The sequence below is a fragment of the Globicephala melas genome, chromosome 10 (genome assembly GCF_963455315.2).
Source record: "Globicephala melas chromosome 10, mGloMel1.2, whole genome shotgun sequence".
NCBI classification, from domain to species: domain Eukaryota; kingdom Metazoa; phylum Chordata; class Mammalia; order Artiodactyla; family Delphinidae; genus Globicephala; species Globicephala melas.
Window position 1 is genome coordinate 80,976,302 of NC_083323.1, and position 17,895 is coordinate 80,994,196.

Here is a 17,895-nt window from a genome sequence, read left to right on the forward strand (position 1 = left end):
AGATGAGTACATAGTTTGTAAACTTCACTGATGAGTTTGGTCCATGGGGAAGGATGCTGTAAGAGAAAGCTGGGAAGGCAGGTAGGGCTGAGCCATGGAGGGGCTAGGTTGTCAGGCCTGGAGGCTGCAGGTTATTTGGGAATAGTTAGTAGTATTTACTGAGTGCTAACATTTTACCGGGTTCAGTTCTAAGCACTTTTCACAACATAACTTGGTTAATACTGGGTTAAGATGAAGAACTGAGGCACAGAGAGGTTAAATAAATTGCCAAAGAATACACAGTTTTGACTGGAGCCAGTATTCAAACCCAGGCTCCTAATAATCATAGCACTGCCTCGAAAGTAGTCTAAAAGTTATTTGGCAAGAAAAAAAAATTGCTTTAAAAAAAAGTGTGAAAGTACATTTTTTTTGAAATTCAGTTTAAAGATTAAGAAAAAGTCTAAAAAGAATATGGAAAAAGATTAACCAGAAGATAAATAATTTGACAAGGACAAGAGTGAGGAAGCAGATAATATAAACAGATTCTTAAATGCTTTTTAATATAATCCTAGTTATAAACATTTTTCCTCCCAATTGAAAATGCTTGTCATTGGAATTATTTTTCCCAACTTCATTGCATTCCTTTAAGATGGCAAGGTAATGTAGGTAAAGTTATGTTGTTTTATTGGAAGGAAAATGAAGTTCCAGAACGTCAAACGACAGCACTCAGAGAGTCAGCTTCCGAGAAGCCCCAGATACCAGGGCCATGTTATTCAGCGGAGGTCAGGGATGGCGGTGGGACTGGCGGTCACTCTGTGGCCTCATTTCCCTTCTCGGGCCTAGAAAGATCTACTTTGCTAGACAGGCCTGCACTCCACACTACATGCAGTAGTCTATGAGAGAGATTGAATTAACTGAAAAAATCAATAGGTCTACAGGGTTTACCTGGTACCCTCAGAACCATGGGACCCCCTAATGTGTGTGTCCTCCGTTACACTCAGTCTTTGGGAGGGTCCTGTGGACCCGCTTTCCATAGCACTGCCCTGTGCTTCAGCACCGGATATCCTTGGTTTGGCTGTTCTGCTAGTACCTAGTAGATTGTCCAGGCAGCATGTCTCAACTGGTGTCTTTTCCCAGTCCCTCGAGGTCTGGCACAAAGTTCTTTCTCACTCCTCCCTGTCTAAGCTGGGGACTCCCATGCCTGGTGTCCTGAGGAGTGACTTCCCTGGTGGTGCAGTGGTTAAGAATCCACCTGCCAATGCAGGGGACACGGGTTTGAGACCTGGTCCAGGAAGATCCCACATGCCGCGGAGCAACTAAGCCTGTGAGCCACAACTACTGAGCCTGCGCTCTAGAGCCCGTGAGCCACAACTACTGAGCCCACATGCCGCAAGTACTGAAGCCCGCATGCCTAGAGCCCACGCTCCGCAACAAGAGAAGCCACCGCAATGAGAAACCCACGCACTGCAATGAAGAGCTCACTGCAACTAGAGAAAGCCTGTGTGCAACAACGAAGACCCAATGGAGCCAAAAATAAATAATAATAATAATAAAAATAAAGCATGAGCAGAAAGACTTTCTACTTTCTTCATAATTCCTTCTTCTCCTTTATCCTCACCTATATTTTATAGAGTCCTAATAGGGAATTCTTTTGTGATTTAGTACTAACCCAAGTCTTTCATGTTGAATTTCTGTTTATTGTTATTTATAGAATTTGGAGACACCTCTAATTTCGTTTGATTATTTACTGACATCTTGATCTATTTATCAAACATCTGGAGGTTTGCCTTATATAGGGGTCTGATTACCATAGTCGTACGAGTGTATAAATTAATACATATCTTTAAAATGATACACTAATAGAAGACATTTACTTTACTTAACTGGTACCCAATATACAAAACCATGATTTTGAAAAAGGCCACAGAATTGCTGCGTAGAATATAATGAGATTTGTGTAACCAGTAGCATTTTCAAGGAACAGGTAGGTTCCAGTAAATCTTAAGGCAAAAGCACTTTCTAATCAATACATTTTCCCATCATAGAAAAAATCCCCAAGGAGAACCTCCAAGAAATTGAAGTGAAAACTTTGGGTTGTGGACGGGGTTAAGCTTACCAGTGCTGTGGTTGGCTGAGACGTGGCTCGGAAGAGAGGCGAGGTGGTGGGAAGAAGGAGCAGATGGAACCATGCATGAGGGAAGCTCGCCAGTGGCTTTCTCTTGCTCTAAGAATGAATGTTTCTGTGTTCACCGTGGCTCGCAAGGGCCTCACCTGCCACGTCAGCTCTTGCTTTCTGCTCACTCACTGTACTCCAGCCACAATGGCCACCTTGTGTTTACAGAACTCCGAAGACTGGGTTCCGCCATTATAGAGCCTTCCACTTGGTACTCCCACTGCTCGATGGCTTCTCTCCCCACGGCTGCCTCCTTTTTTTTTTTTATCATTTCCATCACTTCTATCATAGGGCAAATGTCCCCTCTTCAAGAGTCTACCCCATCTCAAGTTGTCACCTTTTCCCATCCCTCTGTTTGTTTCATTTCACTTCTCAGCATGTAAAATGATCCTATTTACTACCTCATTGACTGCCCCTTCTCACTAGGATGTAAGCTCTATGGGAGCTTATCTGTCTTACTGCCGCATCCCTAGTCTTGCAAACTACCTGGAATGGCTTTTCAGAAATATGTCTTGGATGAATGGATCTGATCAATAAAGTGATCAATCACATTATCTTGTTGGATGCTTTTTAAAGACAAAAAGTGCTGTGAAATTTTATCATTATTTTAAAGAGATTTAATAGGTCATTGTGGTATATGTACAAAAAGGAAATCAGCTAAGTTCACCTGGGATCATCATGTAATGGTATAGAGCTCATGCTTCATGAACCAAATGTCAAAGAATCATTTTTGTTTCTATAATTATGCCAGAATCCTAGGTTATAGCTCCTAGTGAGTGTCCGAAGAAAGGCGTCTGTTATACTGGTGAAATCATTTCTTAACATGTCATAAAAAATTGTCATTTTAACTCAGTTTATTTTTGTTTTTCTCACTTGTAAGAGTGTAAGCACCCGTATGAAAAATTATTACTAGGCACGTGATTTTCTGTTATAATTTGAATGAGGTATATGCGAATAGATTTCCATTTCCTTCCTCAGATATCCTATTTACTAAAGAATTATTTGCTCTTCTTTAACAATAATTTTTAGCGAGTTTTCTGTTATGAATAAATTAATCAATGTTGCTGACCCTAATAGAACCTGTTATTTTTGAGCTCTTTGTCAGTGCGTTCTGACAGTCTTTCTCCTTTGTAGGAATATATTGCTAAGAATTTCTGTGTCATGCAATCCCAGATTGGCTATGATATTTTGGCAGAAGATACCATCACAGCTTTGTTGCACAACAACAGAAAACTACTAGAGAAACACATCACAGCAAAAGAAATAGAAACATTTGTTAGTTTACTCAGGAGAAATCGGGAGCCAAGGTTTGAAGTGGTTCATGCAGTATCCTTTTCTTGTGGGGACTGTGGCTTTTTGCTTTATTTTTAGAACTTTTTTAAAGTTCGAATTGTTTCATGGACAAAACAGTGTTGGGCTTATTGCTATAATAATTATGTACCATAAACAGTTATTATAGGAGATCAAAACCCTTTATAGACATATTTAAGTGTAATTGATTTTCACTCTGATAACTTGTGTTTTTATAGTACCCCATAGTTTTTCAAAATATATTCATATTTCATTCAATTCAATACATTGCCTCATTTAAACCCTTGCACATTCTCATGAAGTACACTGGTCGTATAATATTATCCACATTTTAGAGATGAGAAAATAGAAGCCTAGAGACCAACTAGGAACAGAATTTAGAGTTTCTGACTCTGCGCCAAGTACCCTGTCTCTTATACCATGCTGCCTTATCTGGGAGAAATGAATGCAGAAATGTCAAGCAGATTGACAAAATTTTCTTACTTAGCAAGCAAATAAGTGTTAGAAGGTAGAATTGGGCCTCAGACTTGACCAGGCCATATTCATGTTGATTAAGTATGTACTGTATGTCTGTTTTACTCAGTACAACATTAGCCTTGATCTGGCTTTGTTTTGATGTTGTAAATATAACAAGTCACAGTGCTGTGGGATGACTATCACCAAATAAATAAAAGCAAACATATCATTTTTGGAAACAAGATTTGTCCTAAATACAAATAATTGGATATTTAATTTGTTTCTAATGGTGCGGTAGATACGCAACACATTAGAAAAATGTTGCATGGAAATAATATTAAAAATATATCTAGAAAGTCAGTTTCATTATATCTCAAAGTATATTTGGGGGTATGATTTTATAAGATGCTTTTTGTTAATGATCAATTTAATTTTTTCTCTTGTCAGGTTTTTGGATTATTTATCAGATCTCTGTGTGTCTAATACCACGGCTATACCTGTAACTCAAGAACTCATCTGCAAATTTATGCTGAGCCCAGGCAATGCAGATATTCTCATTCAAACTAAGTAAGCCCAGAGGATGGAGACATCCTATCCTGTTCATTATTTGTAAGCAGTACAGTTCCTTATCATGTTTCTGAATGAGCTTGTTCATAGATTTTGTGTGTGTTATTTATTTCAAGGCTGGTCTCAATGCAAGGAGACAACCCCATGGAGAGCGCCATCCTTTCAGATGACATTGATGAGGAAGAAGTTTGGCTCTACTGGATTGACAGCAACAAGGAACCTCACGGCAAAGCTATCAGGCACCTTGCTCAGGAAGCCAAAGAAGGCACCAAGGCTGATTTAGAAGTTCTTACCTACTACAGGTTAAGTGTTGTAGAGAATGGTAGTTCTTAGTCTCACATATTCATTGAGAGATGATTCTCTGACATCTATAAAAGTTCGGTATCTATGAAGAAGAAATTTAAGAAGTTGTGTCAGAAGTAGGGTAGCTGAAATATTTAGTATTATTTAAAATATTCACAGTAAATGTAAACATCTGTGTTTTCCACATATACCACTTGCAATTTTCTAGTTTTCCACTAGTTTGGAACTGTTGTGCAGCAAAGGATTTTCTCCTCTTGTTGACTGGTGTGGGTGCAGGTGAGAGACATGTTGGGACCTAGGTAATCGAGTTGAGAGGGAGGTGAAATTGGGGTTGGGGAAGCTGATCCGGTTGTAGGGGTGGCCTCAGAGAAAGTTAGCTGGTAATTATGTATATACCACTTGTGATTATGTGGAGACCTAGGGCTTCAGAGAAACTGGTGTCTTTAGCTGTGAAAGTTCAGCGGGGGCATATGGTAGTCGAAATTTCAATGGTAGTTGCTGGTGGTCAGTATATTGGGAGCAAGAAACTAGCTGGCATTTTTGAGTCTAAGGCTTGGAAACCCAAGGCAGAAGCCCTTGGGCAACTTTGGGCCCAAAAGACAGGAATCTGAGAAAGGCAGAGAATTCACTGTGTTCCCTGGGTTCTGTAGCTACAGCTACAAAGCCAAAGGCTACTTTCTGGATCTCGGAGGCTGATGAATCCAAGTGTACTGATGCCTTTGGATTGATCACATTTGGTTTGGGAACTGAGTGAGTCTACCCTTGGAGTGTAGATACCAGAGCCTGGAGCTGAGTGAGCCTGGGAAAGGCAGAGGAACATTGTTTCATGTGAGCTGTTGTCCATAGCCTACAGGCTTAGTGTATTTGCAGACCTAGGAAACCGAGAACTGAGAGCCTAATGACACTCTCCACCAGATATATGTTGCTGGAACAAGTAAGAGAAGTTGCAACTGAATGGGCATAGAGGTGATTTCATCTGTGTGTTGTCATTTTTTTTTTTTTTTGCGGTATGCGGGCCTCTCACTGCTGTGGCCCCTCCCGTCACGGAGCACAGCCTCCGGACGCACAGGCTCAGTGGCCATGGCTCACAGGCCCAGCCTCTCCGTGGCACATGGGATCCTCCCGGACTGGAGCACAAACCCATGTCCCCTGCATCGGCAGGCGGACCCCCAACCACTGCGCCACCAGGGAAGCCCTGTGTGTTGTCATTTGATCACTTAACCTACTACCAGAAGAGTTTTACACCAGTTATCACCTACACTGGGAAATATTGGAATCATAAAAGTAGATGCTGATTGATACTAATATTTATGAATTTTATCCAGATAAGACAAATAATGTAATATGTTTAATATTTTTAAGGTACCAGCTAAATCTCTTTGCAAGGATGTGCTTGGATCGCCAGTATCTGGCCATAAACCAGATTTCTACGCAGCTCTCTGTTGATTTGATCCTGCGGTGTATGTCAGATGAGAGCCTGCCCTTTGACCTCCGAGCATCCTTTTGTCGCCTTATGCTGCACATGCATGTTGACCGGGATCCCCAGGAGTCTGTGGTGCCTGTTCGCTATGCCAGGCTCTGGACAGAAATCCCCACAAAGATCACGATTCATGAGTATGTTTGGAAAATTTTCTTTTTTTAAAAAAATTTTTAAATTTTATTTATTTTTTTATACAGCAGGTTCTTATTAGTCATCAGTTTTATCCACATCAGTGTATACATGTCAATCCCAATCACCCAATTCAGCACACCACCGTCCCCACCCCCCCGCGGTTTTCCCCCCTTGGTGTCCATACGTTTGTTCTCTACATCTGTGTCTCAACTTCTGCCCTGCAAACCGGTTCATGTGTACCATTTTTCTAGGTTCCACATAATGCGTTAATATATGATACTTGTTTTTTTCTTTCTGGCTTACTTCACTCTGTATGTCAGTCTCTAGATCCATCCACGTCTCAACAAATGACCCAATTTCGTTCCTTTTTATGGCTGAGTAATATTCCATTGTATATATGTACCACATCTTCTTTATCCATTCGTCTGTCAATGGGCATTTAGGTTGCTTCCATGACCTGCCTATTGTAAATAGTGCTGCAGTGAACATTGGGGTGCATGTGTCTTTTTGAATTATGGTTTTCTCTGGGTATATGCCCAGTAGTGGGATTGCTGGGTCCTATGGTAATTCTATTTTTAGTTCTTTAAGGAACCTCCATACTGTTCTCCATAGTGGCTGTAACAATTTACATTCCCACCAACAGTGCAAGAGGGTTCCCTTTTCTCCACACCCCCTCCAGCATTTGTTGTTTGTAGATTTTCTGATGATGCCCATTCTAACTGGTGTGAGGTGATACCTCATTGTAGTTTTGATTTGCATTTCTCTAATAATTAGTGATGTTGAGCAGCTTTTCATGTGCTTCTTGGCCATCTGTATGTCTTCTTTGGAGAAATGTCAATTTAGGTCTTCTGCCCATTTTTGGATTGGGTTGTTTTTTTAATATTGAGCTGCATGAGCTGTTTATATATTTTGGAAATTAATCCTTTGTCTGTTGATTCGTTTGCAAATATTCTCTCCCATTCTGAGGGTTGTCTTTTGGTCTTGTTTATGGTTTCCTTTGCTGTGCAAAAGCTTTGAAGTTTCATTAGGTCCCATTTGTTTATTTTTATTTCCATTACTCTAGGAGGTGGATCAAAAAAGATCTTGCTGTGATTTATGGCAAAGAGTGTTCTTCCTATGTTTTCCTCTAAGAGTTTTATAGTGCCCGGTCTTACATTTAGGTCTCTAATCCATTTTGAGTTTATTTTTGTGTATGGTGTTAGGGAGTGTTCTAATTTCATTCTTTTACATGTACCTGTCCAGTTTTCCCAGCACCACTTATTGAAGAGACTGTCTTTTCTCCATTGTATATCCTTGCCTCCTTTGTCATAGATTAGTTGACCATAGTTGTGTGGGTTTATCTCTGGGCTTTCTATCTTGTTCCATTGATCTATATTTCTGTTTTTGTGCCAGTACCATATTGTATTGATTACTGTAGCTTTGTAGTATAGTCTGAAGTCAGGGAGTCTGATTCCTCCAGCTCCATTTTTTTCCCTCAAGACTGCTTTGGCTATTTGCCGTCTTTTGTTTCTCCATACAAATTTTAAGATATTTTGTTCTCGTTCTGTAGAAATGCCATTGGAAATTTGATAGGGATTGCATTGAATCTGTAGATTGCTTTGGGTAGTATAGCCATTTTCACAATAATGATTCTTCCAATCCAAGAACATGGTATATATCTCTCCATCTGTTGGTATCATCTTTAATTTCCTTCATCAGTGTCTTATAGTTTTCTGCATACAGTTCTTTTGTCTCCCTAGGTAGGTTTATTCCTAGGTATTTTATTCTTTTTGTTGCAATGGTAAATGGGAGTGTTTCCTTAATTTCACTTTCAGATTTTTCATCATTATTGTATAGGAATGCAAGAGATTTTTGTGCATTAATATTGTGTCCTGCAACTTGACCAAATTCATTGATTAGCTCTAGTAGTTTTCTGTGGCATCTTTAGGATTCTCTATGTATAATATCATGTCATCTGCAAACAGTGACAGTCTTACTTCTTCTTTTCCAGTTTGTATTCCTTTTATTTCTTTTCCTTCTCTGATTGCCGTGGCTAGAACTTCCAAAACTATGTTGAATATTAGTGGTGAGAGTGGACATCCTTGTCTTGTTCCTGATCTTAGAGGAAATGCTTTCAGTTTTTCACCATGGAGAATGATGTTTGCTGTGGGTTTGTTGTATATGGCCTTTATTATGTTGAGGTAGGTTCCCTCTATGCCCACTTTCTGGAGAGTTTTTATCATAAATGGGTGTTGCAGTTTGTGAAAAGCTTTTCCTGCATCTGTTGAGGTGATCATATGGTTTTTATTCTTCAGTTTGTTAATATAGTATATATCAGTGATTGATTTGCATATACTGAAGAATCCCTGCATCCCTGGGATAAATCCCACCTGATCATGGTGTATGGTCCTTTCCATGTGTCGTTGGATTCTGTTTGCTAGGATTTTGTTGAGGATTTTTTCATCTATATTCATCAGTGATATTGGTCTGTAATTTTTTTTTTTTGTAGTATCTTTGTCTGGTTTTGGTATGAGGGTGATGGTGGCCTCATACAATGAGTTTGGGAGTGTTCCTTCGTCTGCAATTTTTTGGAAGATTTGAGAAGGTTGGGTGTTAGCTCTTCTCAAAATGTTTGATAGACTTCACCTGTGAAGCCATCTGGTCCTGGACTTTTGTTTGTTTGAAGATTTTTTTTTTTTTTTTTTTTGCGGTACACGGGCCTCTCACCGCTGCGGCCTCTCCCCTTGCGGAGCACAGGCTCCGGATGCGCAGGCTCAGCGGCCATGGCTCATGGGCCCAGCCGCTCCGCGGCACGTGGGATCCTCCCGGACCGGGGCATGAACCCACGCCCCCTGCATTGGCAGGCGGACTCTCAACCACTGCACCACCAGGGAAGCCCTGTTGGAAGATTTTTAATCACAGTTTCAATTCATTACCTGTGATTGGTCTGTTCATATTTTCTGCTTCTTCCTGGTTCAGTCTTGGGAGGTTATACCTTTCTAAGAATTTGTCCATTTCTTCCAGTTGTCCATTTTATTGGCATAGAGTTGCTTGTGGTAGTCTCTTAGGATGCTTTGTATTTGTGTGGTGTCTTTTATAACTTCTCCATTTTCATTTGTAATTTTATTGATTTGAGTCCTCTCCCTCTTTTTTTTGGATGAGTCTGTCTAATGGTTTATCAATTTTGTTTATCTTCTCAAAGAACCAGGTTTTAGTTTTATTGATCTTTGCTGTTGTTTTCTTTGCTTCTATTTCATTTATTTCTGCTCTGACCTTTATGACTTCTTTCCTTCTGCTAACTTTGGGTTTTGTTTGTTCTTCTTTCTCTAGTTCCTTTAGGTGTAACGTTAGGGTGTTTGAGATTTTTCTTTTTTCCTGAGGTAGGCTTGTATAGCTATAAACTTACGTCTTAGTACTGTTTTTGCTGCATCCCATAGATTTTGGATCATCGTGTTTTCATTGTCATTCGTCTCTAGGTATTTTTTGATTTCCTCTTTGATTTATTTAGTGATCTCTTGGTTATTTAGTAACGTTTTGTTTAGCCTCCATGTGTTTGTGTTTTTTATGGTTTTCTCCTGTAATTGATGCTAATCTCATAGAGTTATGGTCAGTAAAGTTGCTTGATATGATTTCCATTTTCTTAAATTTCCTGAGGCTTGATTTGTGACCCAAGATGAGATCTATCCTGGAGAATGTTCCGTGCACACTTGAGAAGAAGTGTAATCTCCTGTTTTTGGATGGAATGTCCTATAAATATAAATTAAATCTATCTGGTATTTTGTATCATTTAAAGCTTCTGTTTCCTCATTTATTTTCTGTTTGGATGATCTGTCCATTGGTGTAAATGAGGTGTTCAAGTCCCCCACTATTATTGTGTTACTGTCGATTTCCTCTTTTATAGCTGTTAACAGTTGCCTTATGTATTGAGGTGCTCCTATGTTGGATGCATATATATTTATAATTGTTATATCTTCTTCTTGGATTGATCCCTTCATCATTATGTAGTGTCCTTCCTTGTGTCTTGTGGCATTCTTTATTTTAAAGTCTGTTTTATCTGATATAAGTATTGCTACTCCAGCTTTCTTTTGATTTCCATTTTCATGGAATATCTTTTTCCATCCCCTGACTTTCAGTCTGTATGTGTCCCTAGGTCTGAAGTGGGTCTCTTGTAGACAGCATATATATGGGTCTTGTTTTTGTATCCATTCAGCTAGCCTGTGTCTTTTGGTTGGAGCATTTAATCCATTCACGTTTAAGGTAATTATCGATATGTATGTTCCTATTCCCATTTTCTTAATTGTTTTGGGTTTGTTTTCGTAGGTTCTTTTCTTCTCTTGTGTTTCCCACTTAGAGCAGTTCCTGTAACATTTTTTGTAGAGCTGGTTTGGTGGTGCTGAATTCTCCTAGCTTTTGCTTGTCTGTAAAGCTTTTGATTTCTTCATCGAATCTGAATGAGATCCTTGCTGGGTAGAGTAATCTTGGTTGTAGGTTCTTCCCTTTCATCACTTTAAGTATATCATGCCACTGCCTTCTGGCTGTAGAGTTTCTGCTGAGAAATCAGTTGTTAACCTTATGGGAATTCCCTTGTATGTTATTTGTCATTTTTCCCTTGCTGCTTTCAATAATTTTTCTTTGTCTTTAATTTTTGCCAATTTGATTACTATGTGTCTTGGCGTGTTTCTCCTTGGGTTTATCCTGTATGGGACTTGCTGTGTTTCCTGGACTTGGGTTGCTGTTTTCTTTCCCATGTTAGGGATGTTTTCTACTGTCATCTCTTCAAATGTTTTCTCTGGTCCTTTCTGTCTCTCTTCTCCTTCTGGACCCCTATAATGAGAATGTTGTTGTGTTTAATATTGTCCCAGCAGTCTCTTAGGCTGTCTTCATTTCTTTTCTTTCTTTTGTCTTTATTCTGTTCCGCAGCAGTGAATTCCAACATTCTGCCTTCCAGGTCACTTATCCTTTCTTCTGCCTCAGTTTTTCTGCTATTGATTCCTTCTAGTGTGTTTTTCATTTCAGTTAGTGTATTGTTCACCTCTATTTGTTTGTTCTTTAAGTCTTCTAGGTCTTTGTTACACATTTCTTGCATCTTCTGGATCTTTGCCTCCATTCTTTTTCCGAGGTCCTGGATCATCGTCACCATCATTATTCTGAATTCTTTTTCTGGAAGGTTGCCTAACTCCACTTCATTTTGTTGTTTTTCTGGTGTTTTATCTTGTTCCTTCATCTGGTACGTAGCCCTCTGCCTTTTCATCTTGTCTGTCTTTCTGTGAATGTGGTTTTTGTTCCACAGGCTGCAGGATTACAGTTCTTCTTGCTTCTGCTCTGGAAAAATTTCTTGAAGCCTTTAAATTCAGCAGATGAACTCAATGATTTTGATTATGTCTTCCATTTTTAAAAAATTTATTTTATTGAAGTTTAGTTGATTTACAGTGTTGTGTTAATTTCTACTATACAGCTAGGTGATTTGGTTATACATAGGTATACATTCTTTTTCATCTTCTTTTCCATTATGATTTATCACAGAATATTGAGTGTGGTTCCTTGTGCTATACAGTAGGATCTAGTTGTTTATCCATTTTATATATAATAGTTTGCATCTACTAATCCCAAACTGCCAATCCATCCCTCCCCCAAATGTCTTCAGTTTTGAAATGAAATATAACGAAAGGCATTTCTTTATTCAGACTTGGATTGTTAATTTTCCAAATGCAAACAAGATACTCTTTTTGTAAAGTAAAATGACAGCTCTTGATGAAAGAAAAGTTATTCTGGAAACCAATGAACAGAAATCATGTTAATAAAAGGAGTAACAATTAATAAAAGGAGTAACAATGGTAGACTCTGATTTAAATGCTTTACATGTATCAACTCATTTCAAAATAGCTCCATTTTATAGATGAGGGTACAAAGTGTAGAAGTTTCATTAATTTACCCAAGCTTAGAAGACAAGAGGTCAAAATATATATATTTTCCTATTTTAAATGATTAGAATCAATTTAACTTCTTTTAAATTCTTTCTGTCTTCATAGATATGATTCTATAACAGACTCTTCCAGAAATGATATGAAGAGGAAATTTGCACTGACAATGGAATTTGTTGAAGAATACTTGAAAGAGGTTGTAAATCAGCCTTTTCCTTTTGGAGATAAAGAAAAAAACAAACTGACATTTGAGGTAATTTTTTTAAACAATTAATCCATGAGGTTATTCAATTTATGCTGTCTAAAATTAGATACATTGAACATCAAAGATTTTTTTCCCTCTAATATTTAGAATGTTTTAGTAATTAGGTAGTTAAATTTATGAACATATGATTCCCTCTGCCACTGATTAAAGGATAGATTTGATGCTTTAATTATACCTGATATAGAATACTAAATATTTTATTTATAATTACCTGTTAGATACTCTGATTTTTTTAGTTTCATTTATTGTGTAAGCTTTATTGCATTTAATGAACAAAGACAGCTTTGCATATTTATAAAATGGTTGGATACGTTTTTTTCATCTCCATGAAGGTAATGTTTTTAGCCTATTAAACTGAATTGAAATACCACCAGTTATAATATCACTTTGGGGATATAGGGGCAAAACTAGAGAAAAAATGCCACTACAAGATATCTGGGGTATTAGGTGCCTACTGGTGTGTAACAGATTACCCCCAAACTTAGCAGCCCAAAGCAACAAGCGTGTATTATCTCACAGTTTCCATAGGTCAGGAATCTGGGAGGGCTTATTAGTTGGGTAGTTCTAGGTCAGGGTCTCTCATGAGGTCAGGATCTCACAGGCTGTTGATTGGGGTTGCAGCTTCCGTGGGTCAGGAATCTGGGAGGGCTTATTAGTTGGGTGGTTCTAGGTCAGGGTCTCTCTTGAGGTCAGGATCTCACAGGCTGTTGATTGGGGTTGCAGTTTCCGTGGGTCAGGAATCTGAGAGGGCTTATTAGTTGGGTGGTTGTAGGTCAGGGTCTCTCATGAGGTCAGGGCCTCACAAGCTGTTGATTGGGGTTGCAGTCATCTGGGGTTAGATGATCTGCTTCTAAGATCACTTGTGTGGTTGCTGGCGGCTACACTTCCTTGCTGGCTATTGTCTAGACACCTCATCTTCTTGCCGTGTGGGCCTTTCCATAGGCTGCCTCAGTGTCCTTACAGTATGGCACCTGGCTTCCCCCAGAGCAACCATTAGAGAGAGAGAAAGAGAGAGCCCAAGATGGAAGTTGCAATCTCCTATAACCTAATCTTAGAACTGTCATGTCATCATTTCTGCGATATGCCGTTGGAGACACTGACTAACCCTGGGGCAATGTGGAAGGAGACCCTACATTGGGCGCCATCTTGGAAGCTGGCTCTCACACCTAGTATGTCCTACAGTATCCAGGAGACCACACAGTGGCATAAGGAACATATATTTCTAGACAAATTTCTTGGATAATATTCATTTATTAAAGTAATTCATTAAAGTAACTATTTATTAAGTGGTATCCTACTGACGTAAGTTAATGTTTAAATAAGAGGTAAATCATTCTAATGTAAACCTCTTTTAACCACCCTGATACAACTAAAATCTTGTCTTGTCCCTTCCTTGCTGGCTGTTGACAAGATACCTCATCTTCTTGTCACATGGGCCTTTGATGGGGTTGATGAACTGGTCTTATTTGGATTTAATTCTAAACTTGACTAAATTGGAGTTCAGTGGTTGCTTTCACAGGTATTTCAATTCCTAGGTATTAAAGAATTAGAAAGGTTAGAAATACCTGCACTAACTTAGATAATAAAAAGTCAATGCTAATTTCCGTTCCTAATGTTTTTCTTTTCTTTTTCTTTTCTTTTTCTCCCTGCCTTTTTAAAATTAAGGTGGTCCACTTGGCTCGGAATCTTATATACTTTGGATTTTATAGTTTCAGTGAATTATTAAGGCTAACAAGAACACTTCTGGCTATCCTTGACATCGTTCAGGCCCCCATGTCATCGTATTTTGAAAGATTAAGCAAATTTCAAGATGGAGGTAAGAACTTTGGAGAAAAGTTATAATCTTTTTGGTATTTCTTTGAGGTGAGATAGAAAACAAATCTATAGAGAAGTGGTTGTTAACATGTACCTGCTAATATATGTGTGCAAATGGAATGTCATCCTGTGATAGGACTGAGTGACCAGAGGCTGGATATACAAACATTCTTCTCTGTTTTTAATGAAAAGCTTTAAAAGACAACTTCATAAGATCAATGAATTCCACCTTCAGCAGCTCATGTTAAGGTCAATCCACTAAAACATCTTAATACTTCTGATCATCGTGGTGTGTCATGTGCTGGCTACGCTTCATAGCATGGCATAGAAAATGCAGAGAATGGGCACACTCAGGGTCACACCAGAGAAGCAGAGAGTGCAAGGCTAGCACAAGAGGCAGTACAGTAAAGTGGGCAAGAGAGCATGCGCTTTTGAGTCAGAGTGCCTATGTTCAAATCCTGCCTTGACCATTTATTAACTTAGGCACGGTACTTATCTTCTCCAAGAGTTTCTTTTCTTATCTGAGATATGATGTTGAAAATAACAGTATCTTCCTCACAGTCTCCATGTGAGAATTAAGTGAATGTGTACAACATATTCAAAGCACTTATAACAGTGCCCATCTCATAACTCAATAAAATTTTTTTCAGATGGTGATTGTCTTTAAGTAGGATGCTCTGAAAATACCGTGTGGTATAGGATTGTTTGCAGAATGTATATTGAAGAGTGCATTTAAGGTATACAGCTGTAAGGAAGTGGGGAAGGTAGGATTGGGCAGACGGAGAAGCTGAGCCACAGTGAGGTTACAGTTGAGGTCATTGCTGATCCTACAGGGAGCTCTGGAGCTGAGTTGGCCCTTCAAAGTGGTCACAAATTAAGGCAAAGGGCCTGAGCTTTATATCCTCGCATTAGCCAGCCTTGACTTCTGGCTTCATCACAGAGGGAGTGTGTAGCTTTGGGTAAGGCAGTCCCCCTGGACAAGGGTCACGCTTAGTGGGAAGCACGGCTTCGAGAAGACAGCAGTCATCATGCCCAGCAACTGAGGAAATAGATACCTCAGCTCTAAGAGGTGATGCGGGTGGAGCATAATGTATCCACTATAGTATCCACTACAGGATTAAACAGTAAAGCCAGAAATCTAACTTCGGACATAGGGAAGAAATATATGACTAGGAATGATAAACGAACAAGTAGCTGAAGTAATTAATTGTGATGCCTAAATCTCAATTCCTTCTACATCTGCCAAAAATCTGTACAGACCAATAAAAAGCAAATTATACCCCATAAATCCCTCACCTTCAGCAGAACTAGAGAACAGAGGACAGTCCGAACTTCAGTTATTATAAGTGGAAAAGCAACATCAGTTTTTAGTGGCACTGTCTCACTGTTCCTACTGAGAGCCTCTGTGGACAGTTAGGGAGTTCTGGAAAAACCATGTGGAAGAGACAGGAAGGGATTGTACGAAAATCACCCTTAGAATTCCTTGGTGGTCCAGTGGTTAGGACTTCTTGCTTCCACTTCCGGGGGCCTAGGTTCAATCCCTGGTCAGGGAACTAAGATCCATCAAGCCGCATGGTGTGGCCAAAAAAAAAAAAAGAAAAGAAAAAAGAAAACCACCCTTAGAAAAAGAAAGTCTGTCTATCCTAAGGGTGAAAATATCGAAAGAGATTCCAGGTAGATAAGAGCACTGAGTACGGAGGAAGGAACTTGAAAGTACACAGGTAGCAGTTGTGGAAAAGCAATGCTTCTAGGGATGAACGAGGTTAAAAGTAAGGAAGAGGCACCCTTTGGAGTCTTGTTGGTGAAGGCAAAAAGAAACAAGGTGGGGAAATCTAGAATACAAGATAAAAGAAACTAACACAGTATTGTGAAGCAATTATACTCCAATAATGATCTATTAAAAAAAATTGAAGAAAATATAACTTCCTCCACTGCCCCCCAACAAAAGCCAGGCTTTAAAGAAACTGCACTTCATGACTCAGACAGAAGAGGGTGCTCCTGAACTGAAGATCTTGTAAAGCAGCTCATGTTGTCACCTTGTCCATGAAATGCAGAAATGTAATCAATCTTCATCTCTATGAAAGGACTGTAAGATCAAAACATTTCAGTTGATGGAAATTTCTCTCTGAACATCAACCATGAAAGAGAAGAAAATTGTCAATGATACTCTAAACTGAATTAAATATCTTCAAACAATGAAACATGAATGTATGAAATACACCTTGAATCATAAATCCAAGAACTAAGGTTAGAAATGGACCAACACAAACCAGTGGGAAATGAAATGAAAGTTGATTGGACTCAGAAAAGAAAAAGACTTTATTATTATTATTTTTAGAAATAACAGATCGAATTACAAGATATCAAAGGAAGAATACATTTGAATGAAAGTATAGTAAGCACCATTGAAGAAAGGCAGGAGAACAGTGATGAGAATGTTAAGGATTTAAAGAAACAAGTAAAAATGGTCAGTGAGAAAGTGGTTGAAATGGAAGAAAGGCAAAGAAGGGCCATCATATGAATAATTGGAGTCCCTGAAAAAGAAAAGCAAAACAATGGAACAGACCTGAGATTTAAAATTCCAATCCAAGAAAACATTCTGTAACTAAAAGATAACCTGAATTCTACATGGTGAAGTTATGTAGGATGGTAATCTCCAAGACTTAAGACATAGAAAAATGAAACTATTATATATAGTATATATTCAGACAGAGTGGTGAGGGGGACAGGGAGGCACTATGAAAGCAAATGGAGAATAAAGGGAAGGAAAGATGCTTCCTGGTATGATGCTTTTTACGATACCCAGTTTACTTTACACCAGACCATTCTTTAAAAACTTAGAAATTGATTTCGACTTTTGTTCTCAGTGCTTATAGTCTACTTTCAGAGTTATACCCTACAGAGTATTTTATTCCTCTGAAAATTTGCTGGTATCTTGTACGTACTCTCCACTGTCCTGTGTGTGTCTGCCCTCTAAGACACGTTTTCTACTCTTTTCAATAGTTTATAATTCTCATATTTTCTCATGAACTCCATTCACCTCTGGATACCTTAATCATTCTTTCAACTCTCTGAGAATGATTAATTTTTCAATAAGAATTTATCGAGCAACTATTGCATGCCAGACATTATTCTAGACACTGGAAAAAAAAATGATGAACAAGATAGAGTCCTTAGCCCTAGGGGGGACAGACAATTAATAAATAGGCATAATCTCTCACCTCTCCCTATTGGGGGAGACAGTCAGATAATAAACAAATGAATATACACTATTACATTGGATAATACTATGGACAAAAATCAAGTAGGACAATATGGAGCATGATGGAGAAGGGAGGGGCAGTTATTTTTAGCTAGAGTAGTTTTTTTTCAATTGAAGTATAGTTGATTTACAATGTTGTGTTAGTTTCAGGTGTACAGCAAAGTGTTTCTGTTATACATACATATATATCTATTTTTTTTCAGATTCTTTTCCCTTATAGGTTATTGTGAAATATTGAATATAGTTCCTTGT

The 17,895-nt window shown here is 38.7% G+C and overlaps 1 protein-coding gene across 3 annotated transcripts in view; it reads left to right on the forward strand.

Annotated features, from left to right (window-relative positions):
• The window catches only part of ITPR2 (inositol 1,4,5-trisphosphate receptor type 2), a 527,210-nt gene that overhangs the window by 167,096 nt on the left and 342,219 nt on the right, over positions 1-17,895 (forward strand). For all 3 annotated transcript variants that reach the window (XM_030830533.3, XM_030830536.3, XM_060305847.2), the window contains 6 exons: positions 3,287-3,459; positions 4,367-4,486; positions 4,603-4,788; positions 6,152-6,403; positions 12,410-12,554; positions 14,232-14,382. In XM_030830533.3, coding sequence (XP_030686393.1) covers positions 3,287-3,459; positions 4,367-4,486; positions 4,603-4,788; positions 6,152-6,403; positions 12,410-12,554; positions 14,232-14,382 — 1,027 coding nt within the window. The remainder of the gene's footprint in view (positions 1-3,286; positions 3,460-4,366; positions 4,487-4,602; positions 4,789-6,151; positions 6,404-12,409; positions 12,555-14,231; positions 14,383-17,895) is intronic.